This window comes from Heliangelus exortis, chromosome 4 (assembly GCF_036169615.1).
Source record: "Heliangelus exortis chromosome 4, bHelExo1.hap1, whole genome shotgun sequence".
Taxonomy (NCBI): Eukaryota; Metazoa; Chordata; class Aves; order Apodiformes; family Trochilidae; genus Heliangelus; species Heliangelus exortis.
This window is the reverse complement of record NC_092425.1, coordinates 1262950-1289460: the sequence shown is the minus strand read 5'-3', so window position 1 is coordinate 1289460 and position 26511 is coordinate 1262950. Positions and strand designations below refer to the sequence as shown.

The 26511-nt window shown below is 44.0% G+C and overlaps 1 protein-coding gene and 1 long non-coding RNA gene across 2 annotated transcripts in view; one reads left to right on the top strand and one right to left on the bottom strand.

Annotated features, from left to right (window-relative positions):
- The window catches only part of MTTP (microsomal triglyceride transfer protein), a 28140-nt gene continuing 1629 nt past the window's right edge, over window positions 1-26511 (bottom strand). Inside the window, exons 2-18 of the mRNA XM_071742562.1 lie at window positions 23064-23251; window positions 22321-22464; window positions 20252-20359; window positions 19408-19524; window positions 18102-18241; window positions 17134-17284; window positions 12992-13149; window positions 11982-12150; window positions 11326-11433; window positions 10162-10374; window positions 9210-9421; window positions 8216-8313; window positions 7993-8114; window positions 7237-7464; window positions 3588-3712; window positions 3091-3261; window positions 1-1646 (exon numbers count right to left, since the gene is read on the bottom strand). Coding sequence (XP_071598663.1) covers window positions 1478-1646; window positions 3091-3261; window positions 3588-3712; window positions 7237-7464; window positions 7993-8114; window positions 8216-8313; window positions 9210-9421; window positions 10162-10374; window positions 11326-11433; window positions 11982-12150; window positions 12992-13149; window positions 17134-17284; window positions 18102-18241; window positions 19408-19524; window positions 20252-20359; window positions 22321-22464; window positions 23064-23251 — 2621 coding nt within the window. The 3' untranslated portion in view covers window positions 1-1477. The remainder of the gene's footprint in view (window positions 1647-3090; window positions 3262-3587; window positions 3713-7236; window positions 7465-7992; window positions 8115-8215; window positions 8314-9209; window positions 9422-10161; window positions 10375-11325; window positions 11434-11981; window positions 12151-12991; window positions 13150-17133; window positions 17285-18101; window positions 18242-19407; window positions 19525-20251; window positions 20360-22320; window positions 22465-23063; window positions 23252-26511) is intronic.
- LOC139795646 (uncharacterized) lies at window positions 12121-19553 on the top strand. The gene is made up of 3 exons (XR_011725621.1): window positions 12121-12250; window positions 12692-12761; window positions 17942-19553. It is a non-coding gene; the product is annotated as an uncharacterized lncRNA (long non-coding RNA).

Genomic DNA, 26511 nt, shown 5'->3' with positions numbered 1-26511 from the left:
TTTTTCACACTGTATTTTTACCTGGTTTATTTATGCTTTGACTAGAAGGGTGTCAGCATTTTCAGGAAAGGCAACAAGCAGACTGCTCCATCCTGTTTGACAGTTTGATTTTTGCAGATTTCTGCACTCTTTTTTTTTACAACACAAAAGAAATGGGAATTTTTTTATTCTTGTAATACATATTCTTGTTTAATGACAATCTGAGTTTTTCCTGCCTGTTCTTGTATTTTTTGAAAATTAATTATTCCTGGCTTTTTATTTTACTTCCTTGTGACCAGTGCTCACCCACCTTATCCTATAAAAATTAAGTCAGATGGATCATGTCAGAGATCAGCTGAGCTGGGGTGAGGTATATTCTTTATTCTTTCTTAATCTGCAATGCAGTTGTAAATGTAAAAACTTCTTTTTTTTTACCCAGTTCTTACAAAGGCACTGCTTGAATGAGCACAAAAGGCATAAGACATTTTAATTGGAGGACTGGTATGAGCAGTCATTACTTTTTTGCATTGAAAGATGAGCCTAAATTACCTAGAAAAAATGTACTTTGCACAGGTATTGCTAGACTGTGCAATCAGAATAGGATAGGAGAAGACCTTTTCCTTCATCACAGTTCAGAATTACCTTAGGTTAGGTGGTGCTCAATTTTGGAAATGCACCTCCTTTGGTTACACACAGGGACCCAGATTTTCCAGACGTGACCTGGGAGAGCAACCAGTATTGGCTTAACTGTTCCTGGTGGAGAAATGAGTGGTATAATTTCAATGGGAACAGAATTAAGGCAACTGTAAGTACTTCTGGAAACCTTACTCCACATTCTTAATCAGTTTGCCTTTAACTATAGCAGTTAATAATTAAAAAAAAGATAAATAATAATAATAATCAAGGTCTGACTACTTAAAAAATGGGAAAATCCTTTAAAATAATGTAAAATAAAACCTGCTGCTTTGTGGACAGGCTACATCGAGTAAGCAGGAATTCCTAGTCTCATTTAGATGTTAATTGCACTTGAATATTTGAATGAGGATTGGTCATAGGCCTAAAACACCTAAATACTTGAAAATATTTTCATAAATACTCATTCTTTATACATCATAATTGTTCTCGCTGCATGCCAAAAACACAGACTTCTTTCTCTATTCCCCAAGAAAGACAAACGAGGGATCATTTTAGCTTTTGGCACCAAAAAGTAAAAATGAAGCACTAGCAACACCCTTAGGGGGGTGCGTGGAATACTACCAAATTGGTCTTTATTTGCCTGAGCTTTTTTTTTTTTTCTTTTTAACAAAAGTCTTAAATACAGGTTAATATGTAAACACTGTGCACGCACCGAGGGTTTGATCCTGACCTGTTGAAATCAATGGCAAATTTCCCACTAACTGCAGCAGCCCAAGGTCAAGCTCCACGTTGGTTGGGTACCTGCCTCCTAAGTCATTGAGGGAGCCATGGGTTCAGGGAAGCAGAAGGTCAGGTGCTGGTTTCAGAACCAGTTGCTGGAGGAATCATCCTTTTGCCCAAACACCTTCTTGCACATGTTGGAGTTTTCCTGATGGAGAGGGAATTCGTTCCCTGGCAGCAGCTGTGCTCTCCCTCTCCTGGCAGTGTACCTCCTCCCAGAGGGAAGGCTCTCAAACTTGGTCACCCGGCGCCTGCAGAGACACAACGTGGGCACCTGGCATCAGAAGATTTGTGCCAAATCTCTACCCTGGGGGTAAAATCAGGGAATGTTAGGGCTTGGAAGGGACCTGGAGAGATGATGGAGTCCAACCCCCTGCCAGAGCAGGGTCACCTCCAGCAGTCACACAGAACACATCCAGCTGGGATTTGGATGTCTCCAGGGAAGGAGACTCCACAGCCTCCCTGGGCAGCCCCTGCTCTGCTCTCTCACCCTCACAGGGAAAAAATTCTTCCTCATATTTCTATGGAACTGCCTATGCTCCATCTTGCACCCACTGCCCCTTGTCCTGTCACTGGACATCACTGGGAAGGAAGATCCTGGCTCCCTGCTCCTGGCACTCACCCTTTCCATATTTATAAACATCCCTGAGCTCACCCCTCACTCTCCTCTCCTCCAGGCTGCAGAGCCCCTCAGCTCCCTCAGCCTTTCCTCCCCAGGACATGTTCCACTCCCTTCAGCATCTTGGAGGCTCTGCTCTGGACTCTCCCAAGCACTTCCCTGTCCTTCTGGAACTGAGGAGCCCAGAACTGAACACCATATTCCAGATGTAGAATCTCCAGGGCTCCAGTCGAAGCTGGAGACAAACATTTTATCTATAGATGAGATCATGCTTCCACAGTGTGTAGGTGTAAGCAGGTGTTTTGGTATCTGCAGAATAACAGCTACTGTTTTCCTATGATTTCCTGGAGATCCTTGGTTTCTTTAATTCCCCTCAGGCTGATCTTTTGGATCAGAAAAACCAAATGGAAACCTGTCAGAGGCTCTGCAAATGTTACCACTCTCAGCTCCTAGGAAATCCGGGATCAGGGGGGAGCTGTAAACCCAGCTTCTCCCATGGCAACTCAGTTTCTGGTATTTGGCTACTGGGAAGCATCCTTTGTCCCTTACTGTGCAGATGTTTAGATTTCAGCTGAGTTGGTGCCTCAGTAAAATATGAGAGAACACAACAATTGCAAGAGCTTAACACACCAGGGACTTTTGTTGACATTAGTAAATAGCAGATGATGAGGAAAGCTTTTCACCTCAGCTTGAGCATGGCTATGCACTTCCTCTCTTAACAGGGGACTAGAGAACTCCAGCTGGCAAAGTTTCAGGGCACCACCAGAACTGATGGTAGGTGAGGGGACCTGTGTCATGCCACTTCAGTTTACTTGAAGCCTGAATTAGAAAATGGGACTAAAGTGCACATTCAGAGTGAGCTCTGATCTTCAGAAAGCTCTTTTGACTCTCAAGGGTGAGGAGGGGGGAGGAACGGGTTAGCAGAGAGGTTGGTGTGTCCAACAGCCACCTGACTGTGTTAGGCTGAAACCTGGCCTCTGTTGTTCATCTCTCATGGCCATGAACACCAAACATTCCAGATTCAGCCTCAGAAATGGCTCAGGATGCCTCAGAAATTGTTTGCTTTTAGTTCTTACCTGAACGGAGACTCAACTTTCTCCATCTGCATACAGACTAAAAATGGGTACTGTGAAAACTGCACTGTGGAGATGAAGTCTAACGTTGTTTCTGCTTCCAAAGTGGTTTCCATGCCAGCTTTTATGAAGAAGGAATCCACCTCAATGTTACCACCTATAAACATGGCTACCCTGCAGACAGATTCAGGCATTACAATGAATTCAAAACACACCGAGAAAGAAAAAATTAAATTGCAGCCAGCCCAACCCCCAAGATACAAAAGCTGCCCTCAAAGAAGCCTGTTCTTGAGGTAAAGGTATATACACTTAGACAAGGCAGGTGGGAACTGGTATTATCCACTAGAAAGGAAAAGAGAAGTACAAATGTTCTCCCATGCACTGATGCTTAATTTTGACACACCTGTGAGGTCTTTTGTATTTAAGTTCTTTTCATTGGGACTGCAGGGCTGGGGAGACAGAGCTCTCAGCAGCCACAGTGCACTCCAGAAGTATCTCACCTGTTCTTGACGTTGGTTTTGGATTCCCTGTACCACAGGCTGAACTCCATCCCTCCTGAGATGTCGATGGCCAGGCCACCCAGGAACTCCGTGCTGGCCCTTGGCCCAGACTGCAGCTGGATCTCCTAGAGCCACCAGAAAGCAGAGGTAACGTGTCCTGTCACTGACTGCAGACCTCAGGGCTCTCCTTATCCCCTTTCGTACTGTCATCCTGCCACTTGTCAGTTTTCAGGAACAAAAAGGATTGGAGGGCTCTTCTGAAAGGGTGGACACAGCACCCTTAGTGTACCTCACTCCCTAGGAAAGTGGGTGCAGCTGAGGCATCCTTCAGCTCTCCCCTGGCATGGTTTCTGAAAGGAGTATCACTGCAAGGAGTATCATGGCCTCTGTCTCCAGGAGTTACCACACAAACCTCTCAGAGGCTCTGCTGGCTTTGCTCTTGCTTGGGCCTGAGCTGGTGGGTGGCTGTTAATGAGTGAGGAGGTAACAGTATACATTCTGGCACTGACAGGCAGATGCAACCAGAGGAACAGGTATTTTTAGGTGCATTGTCAAATTGCACCTAATAATACTGGAGTGGCTTTGGACTGCAATGGCTGCACGGTTTAGATCTTTAAAGGCTACTCAGAATGAAGTCAGGTTTGTTACTGAAACCAGCAGAGAAGCTAAGGAGCACTTGTGTTGTGGTTTACCAGCTCATCTAGTTCCTTATTTAGAGCCCAGTCCTGTCCCTTGCCTTCTGCAAATCCAATCCAGGCTGACAGGAGGTGTAAATCACAGGGACTCAGCCTCCTCAGGAGCAGTATTTTCCTTTCCCTCCCTATTTTAAGCTTTGTGTGTCATTTGCAGTGGAGAATGACATCCAGAAGATCAGATTTGGCAATTTGTTACTGTTTAAAATGCTGTGTTTCCCTTTTTTAAAGTGTCTGTGTGTTTGGCACTGACAGCACTACAGTAATGCAATGCAGAGACAGCTGGAACAGGCACTTCTTTGGGAACTGCCCATCTTCCCCTGGGGTCTGCCTTTCAAATGGCTTCTCTCACCTAATAATACAGCATATCATTTCTTTGTGCTTCTGGCAAGCTTGTTGCCTAGGAGAAATATTAACACTGCTGAACTTTAGTGCAGGTGACTTAGGGGTCTCAAAAATAGTTTTATAAGAACTTTTTATTTTATAGAGGGGAGTTACAACTTCTGGGTGGTTATTCCTAGCCCTCAAACAGCACTGTGAGAGCTGGCAATGGCTGCAAAACATGCTCTGAGTTCAGGTTGTGGAGCTGTGTAAGAAAAGATCTTGCAGATGGGGGGCAGGACTGTAAGCTCCAAATTGTGACCATTGTGATTACTGTGACTGTAAAGTTAATGAAAGGAAGCTATTTTCCAGGGGGGGGAATTATTTGGTAGATCTGGCAGCACTTTGAGTATGACTCAGTTTTGTTTTTTCTGTGCAAAGTCATCTTTGTAACAGGGAGCAAAAGTTTTCTAATATTTAAAAATCACTTTTCTCAAAATCAAGCTGCACCAATGCAAAACTTGAGACCCAAATATTACATAAGCTCCTTTCTGACAATTCAGTTGCCCCGTTTCTAAGTTCCAGTCTTGGCTTCCAAGTCACCCTTTTGATGTTTGACCTCAGCTGCACTGCCTGTCTAATGTTTGCTTTTCACCTGCTCTGCAATCACACTGCAGCCAGCTGCAGCACACTGAGTTTTGCTGTCACAGGATGGGCACTGTTTCCAGTGCCTGCTTTTATTTGAAAGAAGCTGAATCCACGTTTGGCTGGGGTGTCTACAGTCTGAGTTTGTGAAGGGGATTATAAGGTCTGTCTGTGCTGGCCAGGGTAAAGCTAGATTAATTAATTATGACTCCCTTGCACTGCTTTTCCTCAGTTCCAGTGTTATGCCATTCCCACTTCCATCTTGTCAGTATTTTTTGGCACAGTTGTAACCATAGTTCAGGACTGTGACAGGCTGAAAACCTTTCTAATGAAGCTTAACTGGGTTATGTGGCAGTGCCCAAACCAATGGGATTATTGCTGTTGATCTGGAACAATGCTGTAAATGCATTCTTAATAAAACTGTGCTGTGTTTAAAACACAGCTCAGCCTGAAGCTGTGTTGAACAGTCCTTTACATGATTTTTGCCTCTGTGGCACAGAGAGGTAAGAAGAAGTGCCTTTTGGTTGGGAACATGCATTTTTGGTGGTGTCCACTGCTTGAGTCCTAAGGAGCTGAGGCAGGAACTGTACCAGTGGCACCCAGGAGAGAAAGCAGGGTGGGATCCCATCTCATCACACTGCTGCCCAGGCTCCCTGTAAGTGAATTACAGTGCTACACCCTCATCTTGTTAAGAGTTTCATGTAGTCCCAGACTTGTGTGAGGGTCTCTAAAGATGAGGATTGGAGAATCTGCTGGCTGGCAGAGCTCTCCGGGTGCCTGGCCAGTTGATTGAGCCAGGGTATGCATGGAGCTTGGCACATGCACAGCAGCTGGAAATATTCAGTTCTGTAAACACCATGCTTGCATGCTGAGGACTGGAGATGATTACCTTTTTCACCTCTGCAGCCTGTCTGATAAATATAGGTCACGGTAACATTTTTGCCCATAATCTGCGTGTGAACTGTAAAGCATTGTTGGAATGAGCTTCACTTAACCACTGTGTGAACTGCATGGGAAGCCTCTGGGCTTATAATGCCATAAAGCCTGAGCTGGGTTCAGGGTGGGGACAGCTGTCATGTACAGGAGGTGTTTCTGTGTAATTTTGATCAGAGTGGATTTTCTCATCACCTGCTTTTGGTGATTTCTTTTGCCCACGCTCAAAGGGGAAAAAGTAAAAAGTAAAGCTTGAGCTTGCAGGTGTTTCATGAGCTGAGTGTTGCTGCTAAATCCCCAGGTTCTAAGGAAATTCTTGCTCGGGAAGAACAAAAAATATCAAACCAAGTGTTGGCACTGCACTTTGAGAGACATGCCTTGATTTTTAGTCCTCCAGTAATACATGATGCAGCTGGTTCTGTTTGTATGAGTCCATATTTAAGCATAAAAATAGCAGGCTGCTTGGGGTGACCGTTGCATAAAAACTGTGTCATCCACAGTTTAATTCTAGATTTTGCCAAGCACTGAGAATTGGAAATTTGGGCATATTAACATTGTTCTTTCAAGGCTTGTTATCTGGGGAGGTTTGAGTATCAGTGATTCAGTCACTCAGTACCTCCCCACAGCTCTTACTGAGTTGGATGTAAGGTCTCTGGACAGCTTGTGAAGGGGAAAACTCAGGTGGTGACATGGGGACAATAGTGTATTACAAGAAGCTGTGGGAGGGGAGGCCATACCTGATAGCAGGATAAGTTTTCTACAGGAAACTCAGTTGGGTTTGCTTGTATTCAGTGTTACTTTGTTTTCTAGATCAATAGGTGCTCTGACCTTTGTTCTAGTTAGCTTTTCATGCTATTTCATTCTGGGTTTTTAATACTTGTGGTTTTTCTATTGCTCTCATAGTGAGATGAGCCTATGTGCTCATCTCCTGGTTTATCAGCACCTGGTTTATCAGCATTGAAAAGAAAGAAAATAAGGTCTCCTGCAGTAGTGGTGTGGGGGAGGGAGCATCTGTGCTCAAGAGACAGAAAGAGCAGCAAAGAGTGTGCTACCAGTACCTGTGAGTAGTCTGTCAGGAGGATAAGTCCTTTCACCACGTTAATGGGGTCTCCAGTTGCTGAGAGCATTTTAGACATCAGATCACCATACCCTTGGAAAAATGTGACTGGCCTGAGCTGAACATCAAACAGAATGGCTGACATGCCAGCAAAGGAGTCCAGGTTTTCCTCCCCTTCATCAGGAGTTGCAGCTATGATGGACTCCAGACCTTGAGCTTCAATCACCACCTAAGAAGCAAGAGTGGTACAGCATCAGTGCCCAAACTCTGCCTGACGCAGTCTGTTATCAACCCCACACATTTCCTTACTGAGCTGATCTCTCATTTATGTGGTTGCAGATGAAAAAGCATGAGGTTAAGACTTGAGAGAACTAGGCAGAGTGAAGAATGGGAAAATTAAATAATCTCATGGCATGTTTTTTCTCCTTAGATGCAGGCAGGAAGACTTAAGAGAACTAGGCAGAGCTGAAGAATGGGAAAACTAAATAATCTCATGGCATGTTTTTTCTCTTTAGATGCAGGCAGACTTTGCCCCCATGCAGCTCACAATCCCAAGCCTACTTTTCTTTCAGAAAAGTTTTCCTTTATTCCTATGACTGTTTTCCACAGAGAGGTGGGAGGAACACGTCAAGATGTTCCAGCACACAATTTTTTGTCCTGTGGCAGTTCAGGACGATGGTGATACTGATGGTATTTGCCAACATGAGGAAAAACCCAACACAGTGACTCCATTTGCCATGTGCAGGGTGGCAGTTACCTGGCTGGCATGAAGTTGAGCATTTTTACTGAAAAGCTGGATGTTCATGTTACTTCTCCTTAAAATCCCAGAGCCCGAGTAGAGGATGTCGAGGCTGTACGTGGATGTGACATCGGGACCACCTTAATTGGAAGAGAAAGAAGGCCCCTGTGACTGAACTAGTGGGTTAAGCCAGCGTTTGGGGCTGCAGAGGAGGTTGGAGGGCAGTCTGATGGTTACACACGTGTCATGTAGCCAGTGTAGGCAGAGGAGGAGCCCGTCTTGGAGAAGCGGTCGTAGTTATGAGCACGCATGTCCTTCAGAACCTGGCGAACTGTTTTGCTGTGGTGGTTCAAAACAAACACGTGAAAACCAAACAAAACCCAGGGACACAAACCTATTACGTCCTGCAGGAATATCAGTCTGACAGAGGGGGAATTTTCCAGTGGGAAAAAGGGTCTTCAGAACACTCGTGTTTTCTCTCTAAAAATCCGCCCTTAACCTAGAGGCTCTTTCCCAATTTCAGCTACTCCCTGGAGTCATAGGGGGAAAGGTAAGCAAAAGCCCTGCTTGAATAATAATTATTATTAATAATATTAGTTAAAAGTAATATTTTTTGTTATTTCATAGAATCATAGAATCATAGAATGGGCTGGGTTGGAAGGGACCTCAGAGCTCATCAAGTCCAACCCTTGCTCCACTCCCCCCGTGGTTCCCAGCCCATGGCACTGAGTGCCACATCCAGACTCTTTTGAAATATCTCCAGGGATGGAGAATCCACCCCTTCCCTGGGCAGCCCATTCCAATGCCTGATCACCCTCTCCAGAAAGAAATTCTTTCTAATGTCCAACCTAAACCTCCCCTGGCACAACTTGAGACCTCTTGTGCCCTCTTGTCTTGCATTCTAGTTCTATGATGTGTTAAGGTTTTTCAGGTTCAATAGTTCTTGAAGTATAAAAGCAAGGGCCCCAGTGAGAGAATGAAGACCAACAAATGTTGGTCTTTATTCTTATAATAGTGCAAGGGAGATGTCTGATTCCTATTTGTACCTCTGAAAAGGTGAGTAGTTATTAAGTGAATGCCATCGAAATGCAGAAATTTTTTGTGAAATATCAATTCTTAAAATGACACAAAGATCAAGACTCCTACAATTTTACAGTAGTATTAATTAGTGAGAACCTGTGTGTTCTTAGGATTTCTGCAAAGAAGTAAGGATGGGCTGTATGAACTTAATGTACCTTGAAGGCATTTCAAAGTGAATTATATCCTGGATCATGGAGAGCATGTACTTGTTCATTTCCAGAGGCAGTTCTCCAATGGAGAGCAGGATGTTTCTCACTTCCATGTGGGATGGGTTGCTGTTCAGGATGATAGCAGCTGCAGTGGTCCTTACTGTCTTTTCATGGACTCTCTGATTCTGGTGGTATATCCTGTTCATTGTTTTCTTCACCTGGTCAGGAAAAAGCTGGTTCAGTCAGTGCTCACACAGGGGACTGAGCAAAGTACAGACTGGAATCTCCTTTATAATATCAGCTTCAGCTACCTCCCTAACTAAGGCTAAGACACAAGGATATCTTTTCAGCACCCTGGCTTTAATGGTCCTTCTGGAATGTATGGGACATGTATAGCTCAGTGACCACATGGGCAAGGGGGACATCTGTTGTGTTCTCAGTCACAGTCCACATACAGCCTTCCACACTGATTTTCACAGCAGGACTGTAAATAAGTAGGAGCACTAAGATCAAAATACTGTGGCAGTGTTGAGATCAAGATTTCCTTGATTGCTAAAGGAATACATACTTGAAAAAAATTAAATATCTTGCTGTGTGAATTTTCTAGACAGTGCCTGTGGTGGCCTCACGTCCCCGAGAAGGTTGTGACACCATCTTTGTTACAGGTATGTCCATGGACAGCCATGTAGCTCCACTGACAGGATGGCCTCTGGCACCTTCCTTGCAGAGCAGCACCCTGACAACACCAGAGCTGCCACCAAAGCTTGACCAGCACCAAATCCCACTGGGAGCTGGGATTTGGCAGGCAGGAATGTTTGGAGCTTTCTGGCTGGGACCGAAGCGGGTTTAATAATTTCCTGGAGGTAAAAACCCCACACATCTTTAAAAAGAGTGGGACTGATAAATGAGCTACGTGCAGTCTCTTGCCCTTCTTTTCTTGGGCAGTGTGTTTTCTTACCTCTTTGGTGAGAAAAGCAGGGTTGTATCTCTGCAGGGCAGTGGCAGCAAGGTTGCTGATGTGCCCTTCTTCTGACTCGGCGTACTTCAGGAGCAGTGTGATTGCCTCAGGAAGGAGTGCATTCTTCAGTGCCAGCAGGTACATCCTCACATTGTCACCTTTCTTAGCCTTCTCCAGTCTGTTCAGAATCATCCTTTTGGCTTCTGCAACAGCCTAAAGACATTCAACAGCACGTTTCACTGGTGTTTATATGTTTACACACGAGCAGGAGAGAAGCCTTGGTTCTAGCAAGCTTTTGTTTCAAGGCATCACTGCACAGGTTAGCAAAGGTGTCCTCCATAAACTGTGTGTCAGTGGCTTCCTGCAAGCATAACCAAAGTGGCTGTAGCCACAGATGTGTCATTTGCTAACTGCTCTGCCATGATCCAGGGACATCACAGTTCCTACTTGTGGGGTGACATACCCCCCCATGAAAAAGTCAAGGGCAAGTACCCTGTAGTGGACTTTTCATAACATAACATGGTAAGAGTGATTGGCAATTAGCCAGGGATGGAAAAAGGGATTCCTGAGGGCCATTCAGGTGCTCTGTGTCTTTTCAGCAGTGTGCTGCCATCCCAAACAGCAAGCAGCAGTGCCTTGCCTGATCATCCTCATCCTCTGCCTTGCCTGATCATCCTCATCCTCTGCCATCTGCATCTACTCAGTCCATGGTCATAGTGATAGCTTTCTCCTGAGGTCTTCTGGAATGTCTGGGGCAGAGCTGAGTACTTGAACCAATGCATTTTCTTCACAGAGCTGCCACAGCCTAAGGTGATTGCAAATATTAAATGTATCCTGAGTTTGTCAGTGTTTCTCTGAGGTTGTGCAGAGCTGTGGGACAAGGGAGCACAAGTACTGCTGCAGCTGACAGGCTAGGCAGGGAGAAAAAGGTCTGTCAGACAGACATCCACAGCAATGGGAAGAGACCAGATTAAAGCTGACAAAGTAGATGTCATAAAAAAGAAAAAAAAATCCTCACTCTATCTAACTTTTATCTATAGAAGTTTGTGGGTATATTTTAAATCAGGAGGGAATTTGCTCCCTGTATGTCTCGTGATCTCCCAGCACCCTCAGCAAGGGTCACTCACAGGTGTTGCAGACCAGTAGCAGACAGCAGATACTCACTGGAAGCTTGCAGCCTTCTCTGTCACACAGCTTTCTGATGAGTGCTCCCATGACAATGACAAGAGTTTCTCTGATTTCTTCATTTGCAATGTCATCCTTGAACTTAGCCTGGAACACAGGAGCAGTGCTGTGAGTCTCTCCACATCCTGGAGTGGGCTGCCTGCCCTCCCTCCCTTCCTCTCTTCCTGGGAATGCCACCATGGCCTGGGCTGAGGCTGAGCAGAGCACTGCTCTGTTGGTACCTCCTGTAACTGACTGCCTTTTCCTTGGGTACATCCAGCCTCAAAAGTAGCAGATTCATTTTGAAGCTATGCTTGATTTTAAAAAACAAAAAAGGATTGAATAGTTGCAGGGCTTTGATAAGGCAACAACCAAAATAGTCCTGAAACTGTCTTGCTGACACTGGGAATTATGTTTGTTTCCCAAATAGTAGATATTGATAACATTTGACAAAGTACATAGATTTTTCAATCTGGATGTGCACATTTTTTATCTTTTCAGGCTCTATACTACTGGAAAACTTCCAGCAAACCCTGGAAAGGATAAAGAAAGCAAAACTGGAAACAGAAACAGTAATTTCCTCTTCCCTTCACCATTGACAAGGATGAGGCTCAAGAGAATTAACTCTGTTTTATTTGTTGTGTCCTTTGACTTACAGTTAAAGATTTGAGGAGGTGCTCACTGGGGTGAGATGCAAATCCACAGGCATAGAGGAATCTCTCCTGCAGGACAGAAGTGCTTTCATCCTTAAAGTCAAGGAACTCCAGCATGGCCTCCAGTGATGCTGGGGTCTGAGCAAAGGTTACAGCATCTACTATTTGTGGGCTACAAAGAAGTGGAAATGAACACAGCATTGTAATGAGCCAGATAGATTGCTGCATATAGAAAGAAAGAAGTTATGTGCTGAAAGATCTCTTCATTGCAGGTAAGAGAGAGAATTTTTTACTCTTGTTGGGAAAAAAATGCATTCCTGAAGTCTTCCATGTCAAATTAGTAGAACTCTAGAAGTTGTTTGTGTCCATGGGTAATAATATTTGCATTTAAGCAAATATCAGACCAAAGAAGTATTAAAAAAACAGAACTGTCCAGAGTGTCCTAAAGTTTAGAGGACAAGTCTGCAAATTATAAAAAAAAGAAAGGTTTATTTTTACATTCACAGTGGCAACTAGGAAACAGGCTTCTGTGATAGCTGAGTTACTTTCAGGTTTAACAACTGCTGTGGTTTGGTTGAAAGATTCTGACTGTGCAGTGGGACCTGGACATTCTTTCCAACTCCCAAGTCTAGATGTGCACACTGCTCATACTCTAATTTAGGACAATGTCTGAGCATGAACCATCCCCTTATTTTCTGTGTGTTCTTTTGAAGGGAACAAATGGGCAAGGCAAGAAGAGTTACAGAGTGTTTCAGAAGAAGCAGTTGGGATAAGAACCTTTGGGTAAGTGACAAAGCATGTTTGCTTTGCACTGCAGATAAAATCTTGGTGGCTGAACAGTGTGCTAGAACAGACACAGCTTTAAAAAAAGAATCCTGTTCCTCTAGACAGCTCTGAGTACTGGTTTTGCATTAGAACTGAATCCAGTAGAACTGAATTTGTTTGCATATAATTTCCCCTTCTGCAGTTCTAAGCAACTTACACCCTTTGAAAGCTTGATCACAGTGACTTACAGAATTTCTTTGTTCTCCCTTCTCATAATCTGCAGTATCTCCTCTTTTGTGGCTTTTCTGACATTCTGAATGAAGGACAAAAAGCTTCTTGCTGCTTCAGCTTTGGAAAGTTTTTCAGGATGCAGATATTCTCTGATGCTCTGCCAGTGTTCAGAAAGCTGCAAAATAATTCACATTATATCAAATCTCTGATTGGGGTTTCAGTTCTCAAATCAGACTTAATAAATGCACAGGTGTGGGGCAGCTATTACTTAAATTAGCTGTAATGCAATAGATTGCTGATCCTTTAGCTAAATGTTTTTTAATTTATGACAATCCAACAAAAATATCTTTGAAACCTATGTTCTGTCTCTCTTCCAGCACTTCAGTATTTTCCTGATAGGGTACACTGCCTTCTGTTCAATCTAATTTGGAAAAATTACAGTTATTTATACTGGAACTGGAATAATGTGAATTCTCTTCTCTTGCAAATTTATTGTGCCTTCTGCTGAATACAATGTTTACCTTATTGGTCCTGTTTTCTAAGTCAGTTTTTTTTTAAGTGGGAGATGAGCAATCCCCAATTCACAAATAATTTTTCTTTTCTTAGAAAATGGTAACTTTTAAGTGGTTGGTATAGAACAGGAGGAGTAAATGCCCCATAAATAATTCCCATTTCTCACTCACAGACCTGCATAAGATTGGGAGGGATTTGTGGTTATTGTAAGGAAACTGTGGGCAAGTTGGTATTAGAGCAGGTATTGGCTTCATTTGTTGTTGCTGTCTTTATTCCACACACCACAGTTTTGACCTGAATGAGCCAAAATGGTACCAGAGCACCCACACCTGTCCTCCCAGTTACACTCCCATAAGAAACTGGTGTAGGTATTTTGACCTCTCCTCTCTCACTTGCCTTTCCCTCTGTTATCTCAAACTATCAAGCACATTGCTTGGTGAAAATTCAGCTGTTCCTTGCAGGAATGTTTACTGCAGTTTTCCCAAGTGGGAAATAACACCAGCACCCATCTGACCTTTACTGGGCTACTTCCCCTCTTCATGGCAGTGTTAGCATTAGGCAATAACACTTGAACCTGCTGGCAAACAGAGGTACAGAGGGCAGTTTCCATCAACTGTAACAAACAATAATTAGGCAACAATGATTGAGACATAGGATATTTCCTGGGGATTAATGACCAGCTGGAAGGAGCTCATGTTCTGAGGCACAAATGGGTCTTAACCTCAGTGGGTTATTAATGCTTAGCACCAGGGTTGCTGAGGCTATTATAAGCTGAAAGTGGATGGGGTGCTTTCTGTTCTCCCTGTTGAAGCTGTGCCATAGCCTGGCAAAAAAAATCTTTAATTTTTTATTATTCTCCTGTGCAGAACCCAGCTGTGTGGGCTGCTCTGGGCCATCTTAGCCCATGCCCTAGGGACAGGCAAGGTGGGAGATGTCAGCTGGGGCCACCTCTGTCAGAAGGCAGTGATCAATTCTTCTTCTTTGTGGGACTGCTCTAAGCATTCAGCTGCTACAGGGAGCATCTGCTGCCTCCTGCAGTGAGCATGACTTCAAAAAACAACATTCACACCTGGCTGTGGTGAGGGGCCTCTGCCTCCTGATGTGAATGTCAGGCAGAGGGGTACCCCAAGGATTCAGGCACAGATACAGTCACTTCCACAGGGCACCTCATCTGAGCTGGGACACAAACTTATCTCTGACAGCAGGGTCAGAGCAGAGGCCTTGTGGGCACTCTAGGAAAATTCAGCCCAAACCAACAGGTGTTCTGCCCTGAGCAGAAGTTGGGTGTGAATGTCAGGTTGTGCTTTACCAACCTACACAGGTTGGCTGCACAAGGCAGAACAAACCCAGATTCAGAAGGCACAAGCATCCATTCTTGTAGGAACCATGAGAAATGTGCTCTTCTGAAAGGAGCATGCTTTGTGATGTCTAAACACTGAAATGAGGCTGAAATTTAAATGTAAATGTTGTGCCATAACCTCACAGAAGCCACTGCTACATCTGTGAAGTGAGGATAGTAATGGTTATATAATCAAATTCCTGGAGATAGAGATAAGGCCCATTATGATTTTAAAAGGGCTTTGAAACCATAAAACTGTGGGGCATCCCATGTCAGGATGGCATTAATGTGATATCTAAGTACCAAATGTTAGGCTGCTGCTTTGGATACAGCCTTCTGTTTACAGACCCCCATCTTTTCAGAGCAGTTACTGCAGAACAGAGTGAGAAAGGGTTTCATTCTCAGCCTGCCATTAGGTTTCTAATGGCAAAGCTCAGTCCCCAGGCAGAGCTCTGCAACTACACCCTCCCTTGTTATCTTGGGCTGGAAATTAGCTTTGCAACTATTATGCCAAACTTGGCTCCAAGTGACAAATAGGTCAGCACAAACCCTGCTGGGCAGAGTGAGGGAAAAAGCATCTCTCCTTGCTCTGCTTAAGGTCCCTTGATGTTCCCTGCTCAGAGCTGTTCTGGCAGCATTGTTTCTATTTCACTTCCCCTAACATTCTTTTATCTTCTCTGATCAACAGCAGATCAACAAGCATTGGGCAAGACAAATGATTGCTGTGCAATGCTACTTCCAAATAGCTTGCACAGGTTCAAATATAGTAAGGTATTTATGCTCATAAGGAGTATTTCTGGAGGATTAAAATTATGTATGCTGACTAGAAGCCTATCTTGCTTATCAAAAACTGACAGAATAACAACCTTTAAATTGATTTTCTCATTCACTGCTAATTCAGGTAGTAGCCTTAGGAGTGTTTGCTAGAAATAACTGTAGCCATGTATATTAGTTTATGATGAATGTCACCAGTAAAACAAAAGAGGATGCATTTACAGTACCAAGCTATTAGTAACTTTTAGATATCTTAAATTTAAAAAAGGTGGTTTTTTCCCAGGGGAAAATGAGAACAGTATTGGACGTGGAAAGAATACTAAAGGTCCATTTTCTAATTAAAAATACCAATAAAGTCTTTTATTTTTAAAATTTCCTTCAGGGTCAGGCAGTAAGAGGAGGCTAGGTAAATTCCCACCAGAAGTTTATCCTACCTAAGGACTGGCTATCTAGCTTTAATTTCTTGTAGTCCAGCTCCTCCAGGACAGAATTGTTTATTAACACTGGTCAGCCCTCTTAAAAGTCATTACCTGCTCCATTACCCTGAGGTTAAACTCGAGGTTGGCAAAGATGAGACAGCAAAATGGTGGTGTATTTCCTAGTGAAATTCAGAAATGTTTCCTAGTTTCCTTCAGAACCACCACAGTCAGTCTTTGAAACAGAGCAAGAAAGTTGGTGTTTTAGAGGCAGATCTAAAAACACCCTGGTGTGCTGGGTGCCATCACATGCTCCCCCCTCTGGGGTGTTTCCCCTCTGCATTACACCTCTCCTGGGGCTGCCTGAGGTCAAACTCAAGGCTGGCAAAGATGGGACAGCAAAATGGTGGTGTATTTCCTAGTGAAATTCAGAAATGTTTCCTGGTTTCCTTCAGAACCACCACAGTCAGTCTTTGAAACAGAGCAAGAAAGTTGGTGTTTTAGAGGTAGATCTAAAAACACCCTGGTGTGCTGGGTGCCATCCCATGCTCCCCACTCTGGGGTGTTTCACCTCTGCATTACACCTCTCCTGGGGCTGCCTGAGGTCAAACTCAAGGCTGGCAAAGATGGGACAGCAAAATGGTGGTGTAATTCCTAGTGAAATTCAGAACCACCACAGTCAGTCTTTGAAACAGAGCAAGAAAGTTGGTGTTTTAGGCAGATGTTAAAACACCCTGGTGTGCTGGGTGCCATCACATGCTCCCCACTCTGGGGTGTTTCACCTCTGCATTACACCTCTCCTGGGGCTGCCTGAGGTCAAACTCAAGGCTGGCAAAGATGAGACAGCAAAATGGTAGTGTATTTCCTAGTGAAATTCAGAAATGTTTCCTGGTTTCCTTCAGAACCACCACAGTCAGTCTTTGAAACAGAGCAAGAAAGTTGGTGTTTTAGAGGTAGATGTTAAAACACCCTGGTGTGCTGGGTGCCACCACATGCTCCCCACTCTGGGGTGTTTCACCTCTGCATTACACCTCTCCTGGGGCTGCCTGCACACAAAGCTGCCCCACACTTGTCCTGCTCAGCCAGCTGACCATCCAGGGAGCCTTCCTGTACTTACTGAAGGACACTTCTTGCATTCAGATCTGGCTGTCTCTGCTACTAGTGGCACAGGAACATAACTGGAGCCCAAGGTTTTGATGACACCAGCAACTTGCTTCCCAGCAATGAGTCCAGGGCCAGCTTGTACTGACTTCAGTTCCAGTTTCTGCCTGGGTATAGAGAGAAGGAAGCACTGTTACAGCTCAACCACTGCAGCAGATGGGCAGAAATCGTGGCCACAACAAACAAAAAAACCTCTCCACAGAACAAATAGTTAGAACATGGACTTCTTGAAGTCTTATTTTAAAACAAGTGACTTTTTTAAGATAACAGAAATATCTGATGCTAGCAGAATTACTGCTAGAGGTACCTGACATAAAATACCTGAGTAACAGCCTTTCTAAAGTATGCATCTATAGCACCTGGTGAGAAGCCTTCAGTGACTGGATGTATTCTGATGCGTTTCACATATTTGCTTGTAAGAAGATCTGGAAAGTGAGATTTTCAGTGTACCTTTTGTTAATATAATACTGAGGAAACACCTGAGTGATTTATCTCTACCTCCAGTCTTTCAGTGGTTTAGAATCTGGAGCCCAACACAGATTCAGGCTTTGCTGTGGTTTCCTTTCCATGCAGCAGATTTTGCCTTCTAAACTTCTGAATTTTACATACTAGAAATGGAGATCCATTGGAAGCATTCCTCAAAAAAATGAGACAATGCAGAAGCAGAACACCTACTGCAGTAATGTGTTGCTTAAGATGTTTTTGGCCAATTCCAGCTTTTTAAAAATTAATCCCTTATGAATTCTGTTATTCATTATTTGCAGTATGGTAGAGCCCTTAATCGAAGTTGGACTGGGTATGATATGGGGGCAAAAGAGACTTAAATCCTTACATGAAGAGTTTGATGCTGTAAGTAATACACCTGGAACCTGACTTAACAGCTCTCCTTGGAAGCAGGAATGACAGCCACATGGCCCAACTTACTTGGATACTATTTTGGCACCTGTTTTTCGTCGGGAATTCAGGACGAAAACGTAATTTTCTTCTGCCTTAATGGATTTAATGAAACTGTCTTCCAGCACATAAACAGTGGCAGATGTGGCTTTTCTACCAACGTCTAAAATCTGAAAATAATTAAAAAATAAACCAGAAAGAGAGCTGGTCAATAAGCAACAGAGTAAGAAAAGAGCTCATGAGCTCCCGCTTCCATATCGGGGCACAGCTGGTAATGACACAGAGCCAAATGAGGAAGGGGCATGAGGCTTGGCAACATCTCAAGCTAAGCCTATAAACCAGGTTCTCAAGAGGTACTTCTGCAACAAAAAGCCACTCTCTTCTGCACCACGTTTCAAATTCATTATATACCAAGGGGGAAAAAAAAGAGGAGGAAGTCATGGAGCAACTGAGAAAATGCCTGCTACCACACTTAGTTAAAGTGAGCTTTAGGTAAGATGAGAAGCTTTTCCAGGGAAATGTCTTGCACATGAGCTTGTCATGTTCACAGCCAGGAAGCAAAGCCAGCCACCTTGCTTCATCTGTTGTAAACAACGTGCATCTTAGTAGCAAGTGTGAAAAGCAGGAATTAAATCCTAGTGTTAAGGCAGTTTATTAAGTGTGTGTGCTGCCTTTGTTCTTCTCTCAGCTGGGAAAGGTCAGCTGCTGACAGGGATGCCCAGTGCCTTCACCAGGTGTACAGCCTGCACTCACTAGTAACCACTCAGAAAGGTGTTTACTAGTGGTGGAGGACCAGTAAGGCTTCAGTTACCCCCACAGCACATCTCCTGCATTACACCTGTGAATTAGGGAAGCCTTTGACTTTCCAGGCCAGCCTGACTGGGCTCCATTCAGGAGTCAGCATTGTGCCTGGCATTTGTTGCATATACTGATGCTGTGACTTACAAGCTGGGAAAAAGGTCACCTGTCACTTTGACTGTGACCATCTCTAGTATTTTCCTCCAAAGAAAAAAGAAAAATCCTCACAGCACTTAAAACTTCAGTACAGCCAGGACTAAGTCTGCATAGAAACTAAAATACACTGTGGATGAGATGAAAAAATCATAGACAGGTTGGTGTGCTGTGCTGTACTCAGTGGCAGCTCAGGCAAGGTGGTTTACACAAGAGGAGAACCCGTTCCCTCTTGGCTCCCTGGGTACCAGTAGTGCTACAAAATGTGCATGTAGGATTTCCTTTCTGTTATGCAAGAAAGGGCTTTGGAGAAAATGAGCAATAGCTACCAAGAATACATTTTAAAATAAGCAGAACATGTTTTATGTTGTTAAATAAACCGTACCTGGTTGTGGCTGCTAAATCCTTGCTTTTCTATTTCACAGGACTCCAGGGCTTTTACTTTAGTCACCTGATTTTGCCTCACGTGGTAAGTAGTGTTACATTTCCCAGATACATCCACCTTGGAAAAAGAGTTAGAATAGGACATTTTCTTGAATTTACCCTTGGGACCCCAGAACACCCTCCAAAGACAAACTCCTTTATCTCTTTTTTATTTGAATCCCGAGCCACTCCAGAGTTTGGTGTCATTTACCCATTTGGAAGACACTGGTGTTTCTAAGTACTGCTCTGGCTAGGCAGGGGTACTTTCTCATTAGATGGCTCTGAAGGAAAGTAACAATGTTGGTTTGAACAACAAAATTAGGGAACAGGAAGCAGTTGGCATTATATTCAAGCTTAACTCCAGCTTTGCTCCTGTGGGTGGATGTAGCAGTTTAACAGTGTGATGCAGATGAAATGGATGTAGCTAAGCAATTGCTTTGTGTAGATACTCTGGATTTAATTTTATAGTCCCAGAATCATAGAATGGAATCAACCACCTTGAAACATCAGTATGATATCTTTTAGAGTGACCTGGCTTAAGTTGGCTTATTAGCAAATTTTGCTAAAGTAATTAAAGCTTTTGAGGTCAAATAGATTTCACCAATTCCCTGCATTCACTGCAGCAACTTGACTTGTGTCACCAAAGATTCAGAGGACTCTTTTTACATTCCCAACCTCAAATACTGATTTCTGTCACAGCTGATGCCCTCTGAAGTCAGCAGGAGCCACAGCTCTTGCCTTCCAGAACAGAGCAGGCTCTGCTTCTTTCTCTGATGATGATAACCTTACCAGATATAGCATCCTACCTCACTGGCAGTGCCAGAGTGCAGCTGCAGCTGGAAAAGGCTAGCCAGACCTCTCTTAATATTTTGAGTAAAAGCAGGATCATTTTGGTGTGAATAGAAGTTTTTGACCTGTTGGAATGAAAAACAAGCATAAAGCAAATCTGGTTAAATGAGAAAGGAATAGTGTGGATCCCCTCTAGAAAAATTCTTCGTGTTTTTCTGGTTGGGAATCTGAATTTAGACCTCATTTAAGCAAACTCCAGGGGCTGCAGGGCCTGCCAGTAGCAGTACAAGCAGGTTTGGGGCTTAAGCTGAACCTGTTACAGTTTCAGTGCAGTGAGAATCTTTCCTCCTCTTAATTAGAATTTAGAAGGAAAATGGGAAACTTTACAAGATTTCACAAGTAACTCATTTTTCTATGTAACCCCCAGATCATCCCTCCTCACAGGGCATAATATCTGTTGCCCTTAAACCCTAGGTCACCAAAACCCAGAGTGAATCATAGATAGATCACAGAATTACTCAAGTGATGTGGCAGACACATCACAACCTTTGCACTTCGTGGCTCAACTGTTGTGCTTAAGCTTCTCCTCCAGTAACAAGACTTTGCACCTCAATTTTGCATTCAAAGTGCTTTAAAAGTGCAGTTTTTTCAGGCACTGAAAGTACAATCAGTTATCTTGGGGTAAGCCTGGAAAGTGAAATCACAGTGCCAGGGAGGAAAGGATCACACCACAGAGAAATCTTTCAGGGAGTGCACAGACCCTGTTACCTGAGAAAAAGCCCAAGTTTTTAAGACTACATCTCAGTCTTGGCGTGTGAACTGCTCAGTGTATTAGGAGCAGATGTATTTTGTGTTCTTCTGACCCCTCTGTCTTCCTTCAGGGATGTGTGGGAGGCAGTGCTGTCCTGTTTCTTTTCATGCTGTGTGGAGCTGGTGACAAGGCTGAGTCTGAGAGTCCCTGAGCAGGCCTGCTAGCAGCTGCCCTGCAGTGGGCTGAGCTGGCAGCCAGGGTATGTGCTCAGTGCCTATTTACAGCAGGAGGTAAAGATCCTGCTGGGATAGGGTGTCACAGCCCTTGCAGAAGAGACAGAAGAGAAAGGGAGTGTGACCTTCAACCTTCCTCCTTCCTCACTGCCCCTCTGCCCACATCTCTCACCTGCCTCCTTGCTCTGGCTGCAGAAAGGGCTGCAAGGCTCTTGGCCTGATGCTGCTGGCCTGAAGCAACAAGAGGGTGAGGAAGTGTGGGGAGGAGGCAGGAGCAGCCATGGCTCAAGACTTGCTTGTCCAAAGCAGCAGGCTGAGTGTAGGGGCACAAGTGAGCAGCTGCTCAAGAAAATAAAACAAAAAAAACCCCAAAACAAAGCAAACAAAAACAAACAACCCACAAACAAACAAACAAAAAAAAGAAAAAAACAAATAAAAAAGAGGGGGAGAACTATTTCCTTGGTATTTTCCTTGGACTCTGAGAGCTGCAATTGGGCTCCAGCAGAAGGACAGTGCTTTGTTGCTTTCTCAGGGCAAGCTATAAAGCCCAGGCATGGGATGAGACATGCCTGCTCACTGCCCCTTCTCTTCTGATATTTAGAGACAGCAGAGGAACACCAGGAAAGGCTGTCTCAGTATCAAGCTCCTTGCCTTGGGACTCCTGAAACTGCAGGTGACCTGCTGGAGATTTAAAATTATTAACTGACAGGCTTGGTGTAACCTCCCTCACAACAGAGTGTGTCTCTTTCTCTGCTTTCAGGTCGTGGATAAAATCTGGGCCCCACTGAAGTCAGGAGCACAAATCCCACAGGGCAGCTGTGCCTCTCCTTGCATGTGTGTCCCCTCAGTTGTGGCTGAGCTGCAGTCTGGTTTGACACTGGATGATGGTGAGATCCACTTGTGAGACTCTTCAGCTGGAAGGGCCCCTTGTGCAGGTAAATGACAGCCTGTTCTAAACCACTGCATTTTGTGCAGACAGACAGGACGTGGGGGCATGTTAAGAACACTGAGAAGACAGAGAACTGGTAAATTCTCCAAGCCTGTGAGAAAAGGTTTGTCTCTGGTCTCCTCAGCCACTGAATTTGAGAAGGCAGGGACTTACTTTCCCACGGACTAACTCAAGAACCATGGGTCTCCTCAGAGCTTCCAGGTATTCTTTCCCAATGATCTTTTCTGTGCTTTTTCCTTTGAAGATGTTTTTAGCAGCTGGACGTTCATTCACGTTTTCCACTTGAACATCTCTTATCTAGAAAAGTAAAAGCAGAAAAAAATCATGTAGAGAGCAGTTTAGCATTGACCTGGGGTAGAATGGGTAGACTAAATCACCTAATACAGCTTTTTTATTTCTTTGGTTTGGGTTCTGATCATTAATCCTCCATGATTAATCCTCCATCATTAATCCTCCATGCTAGTGCATGGCTGCTATGTCCATGTTTGCAAAAGAAACCAGCACTCACCACCAGGGAAATAAGTGGCAGAAAACCTCACAGTGAAGCTAAGTACTAAGCCCAGTTTGTATTTAGCAAATGTCAAGCACTTCAGACAGCAAACTGCCCCTCAAGTAGACTCTTACACACCAATTTGAAGCTATAAAGCCTCCACGAAGCAGCTTCAAAATACAGGAGATATTCTGAGCTTCAGGCTTATGTTGAATAAATTCAATTAAAGATAAATTCTTGTGAAGTCCTGTTCTGTAAGTTTGAAGAAGCTGGTGCCAGGTGGAGACCAGAGGAGGACAGAAGATTTAGCTCCTCTTCTGGAAACAAGCTCCAAGTTAGGTTAGCAGTTAGATAAATGTACCAAAAAAAGGGGGCATGTGAGAAGTTGTCTGATGGCATTGCTTACTGTCACTTTGACCAGCTGGTCATCATCATTGTTGGGGTTTCTCCACAGGAGGTTGACATCCACAGCAGCAGCCATCTGGTAGCCTGCACTTCTCTGCAGTGATGCTTTCACCTGATCAACATACACTTCAGCTGAGTAGGCAAATTTGTATAGCTTGTCATTATTTAAGCTTGGTCCAGTAGTGTGCCCTGTTTGGAAAACAAAAACAAACTTAGTGGTTTAGAACTTACTAACACAGTCTGTCATTTCCTTTAAAAAAAAAAAAAGCTTTAGAAAAATCCAGAATTTAATTGCCAACAAAAGACTTTTGGGACAGATCTTGGTCTTTTCCTTGATTTCTTACCCTTGGTTGAGGTGTTACACAGGCACAGATGGGGTTTTTTCATGTTTAAACTGATAGAAATCTCTGATGTTTAAGATAAGAATGTCCACAAACTCCTTTGTTCTAGCTCTAAACTTGAATGAAAGAGCATCAAATGCTTTACTTGGACACAGTATCACTGGAAATGAATGCAAAACCATCTGCAACTCAAAATGCTGTTATTAATCATGCAGTTTGGGTGCTTAGGGATTGGAAATGCAGTGATTTAACTTGCTGGAGGCAACATTGTTCCCTGCACCTCTTGCAGGTTTATTTGGAATCCTTCCACTGAGAGCCCTTTCTAGGGGTGCCTTGAATCTGATGAAGACATTGGGAAAATATTTTCAGATGAAATAATTAAGCCCTTGTTCTTTAAACTCAATAGTTGTCCCTGTAGCTGTGCCTCTGCTGTTAACTGATGTAGTCTGAGGGACATAAAAAGCCAAATTGTAGCAGAATGCCACTTGCATACACAGCTTATGGTGCCATTTCCACCTGCATTAATAACAGCTTGGATGTGTTCCCCAGGGATTCAGTGGCCCTTTTGCTAGAGCAGATGAAACCAGTAGTAGACAAATTACTTAAATTTTTTCCTTATGAAACTACTTATTATTATATCCTTTCCTAACTTCTTTTTCTCTTCACTCATGGACATCCATGTGGGAAATGTGGCATCAGTGCCACAACTCTCTGCCAGGCACAGGAGTTAATGCTGTGCCCCTAAAATCTGTGGCTGAGGGAAATCAATTTCTCCTTGAGTACCCTCTGAATATTTTGCCACAAAAAAACATCCCTTTGAGCTGCCTGCAAGGGCTTCCCTCCTCTGGCCCAGGTGCCTACAAAGGTCTCTTCCACACAGGAAAAACTGATGGAGTTAGTTTGTAGAAGGAAGGAAGAGGAGGAGAAGCTGGCTGTACATGAAGTGCTGTGACATCTGCAGAGTAAATACACAGTGACCTTAGGTGCTACCTGTAGGCAGCACAGCACTGGCCTCCTCAACTGCTCCTGAGTGCTGCAGCACTCGTGCCTTTGGGAATTTCTTCATGGAGTTCAGGAGGTACAGAGCAGAGGCAAAAGCTTCACAACAGAGTTACCCTAAGAAAAGCAAAGAGCTGTCCTCAGGGGGGTGCATCTCAATCCTAAGACAAGTGTAGGTGGGGCTGGAAGAAGAAAAATCCATCAAAACATCTCAGACAAACTCTTAAAGATGCTGTGGTGTCAACCAGTGTGTTCAAAGTCCCTTGCAGAGAATCAGCAGGCTGTCATGATTTGTTTTTCATGTCTCTCAGTGGCTTATTTGCCTGTGCTAAATAAGTGAAAAATTACTGCATTGGTAAAAAGGAAAAGGAAAGTGTTGTCTTATTTCACACTCAGATTTTAAGTCCCAGCTCACTAAGTGGACAGTGTAGTTCCAACATGGATGTTGGATATATCTGGATAGATCCTGCAGTGCTCAAACAGTCCAGAAAAGCCTTTTTAAATGATTATGCTCATTTCCTTCCCCTGTTCACTCAGGTGTCACAGCAGTAGATTAAGGTAAGAGCCAAAGAACCTTTTCCTGAGGAAAAGGAACCCCACAAAGGTGTCCCCACAAAGTCTGGTCTGCAGGTTGCATAAATTGGCAAAGCTGTGCAGCACTAAAGTGTCTTCTGCTTTATGCCAGCTGGAGATGTGGCACAGGAAGTTTGGTAATCCAGGGGAACAGCTTGTTTGCATCTGAGACCTCAAAGCTGTGACTATTGATTTTTTTCTTTTTTTTTTTTTTTTTAAGGGAGGCTGAAACATTACTGTTGGGACAATGGAGCTCTTCTGGTTTGGCATGTCTTGTGTATCTGCTTGAAAACAAAGTCACCAAGGGGCTTATACCCCTTCCTTAGGATTTATTGTGAATTTCCTAGCCACTTTCCCAGTTGCCTCACTCCTTACCAGCTGCCCTGAAGAGCAGAGGGTGCTCTGTGCCTCTGAGGGACACCCCTAGTTCCCTGCAGCTCAGAGCAAGTTGCTTTCTGGTTGGAAATGTCCTTCATTTGCAGCAGAAATCAGGGCTAGTGATTTAATATCAGCTGAGATTTTACAAGTGCCCCACACTGGGTGCTTTCTAAATGCAAACAGTGACACAGTCCCATCTAAAGATAAAGGTAGGGGGGGAAAGCACATCCAAGAAAAATGATCTGGGTGCTGAGAGACATGTGTCTCTCAGCAGGTTAAGGTGGATGTTTGTGCCTTTGCTCCCTCTCTCTTTTCAGTTAAATTCACCTATCCTCTTCCTTTCCCCACAGCTCAACACACAGATCTTTTTTTTTTCCTTTTGCAAGGGTTGCTTTCCCCTTTCCCCCCCAGGCTTGTCCCCACATACAAAAGAGCAGTTCCCTCCTGCAGAAAACAGCTGAGAGAATGATGCAGCAGCTTCTTGCAAGAGTCATGGAAGAGATTAATTTCAGGGAGCTAGAACAGTATTAGGACCTGAAAGCTTTCACCATTTCATACATGGAAAACACTGCAGAAAGCAGGGTAGAATATGCAGGCAGAAATTGCTTTGGTTGCAAGATGGATGTCACTGATGGAAAGGGGTGAGCCCAGCACAGATGATGTTCAGAAAAGCAGCAGGGATGAGAAGGTTTGAAGGCAGTCCCAAGGAGTTAGCACTAAGCCTGGTGGAAAAGGGGAAGCCCAGAGAGAGAGCTGGGCAGTGAGGTCAGCTTGAGAGGCAAGTGGTGGCAGAGGGACAGAGATGCAGTGTCACAACCAGTATTCAGAACTGGATAAATAAATTTTCATGCTACCTTTCATGAAGAAAAACACCAGTACTATCTAAAAAGGAATATTCCTACACCTTTCTGTCAGAAACCTTTCTTCAAGAGAGCCTCTGCCTTTTGAAGCTCTTTCCTTTGTGCTCAGCACCAGGGTCCTTGCTGCCTGTAGAACCATTGCTATTTCAGCTGGTGGCAAATGTCCCACTGCCTGAGAGGGGAGGAGAGCTGGCCATGAGGACTGCAATCAGCCATGCTCTCGGGGTCAGAAGTGCCTGCTTTCAAGGTGGAGTGCATAACACATAGTTTGACTAGTAATGTTAAGTGTCTGTCATTA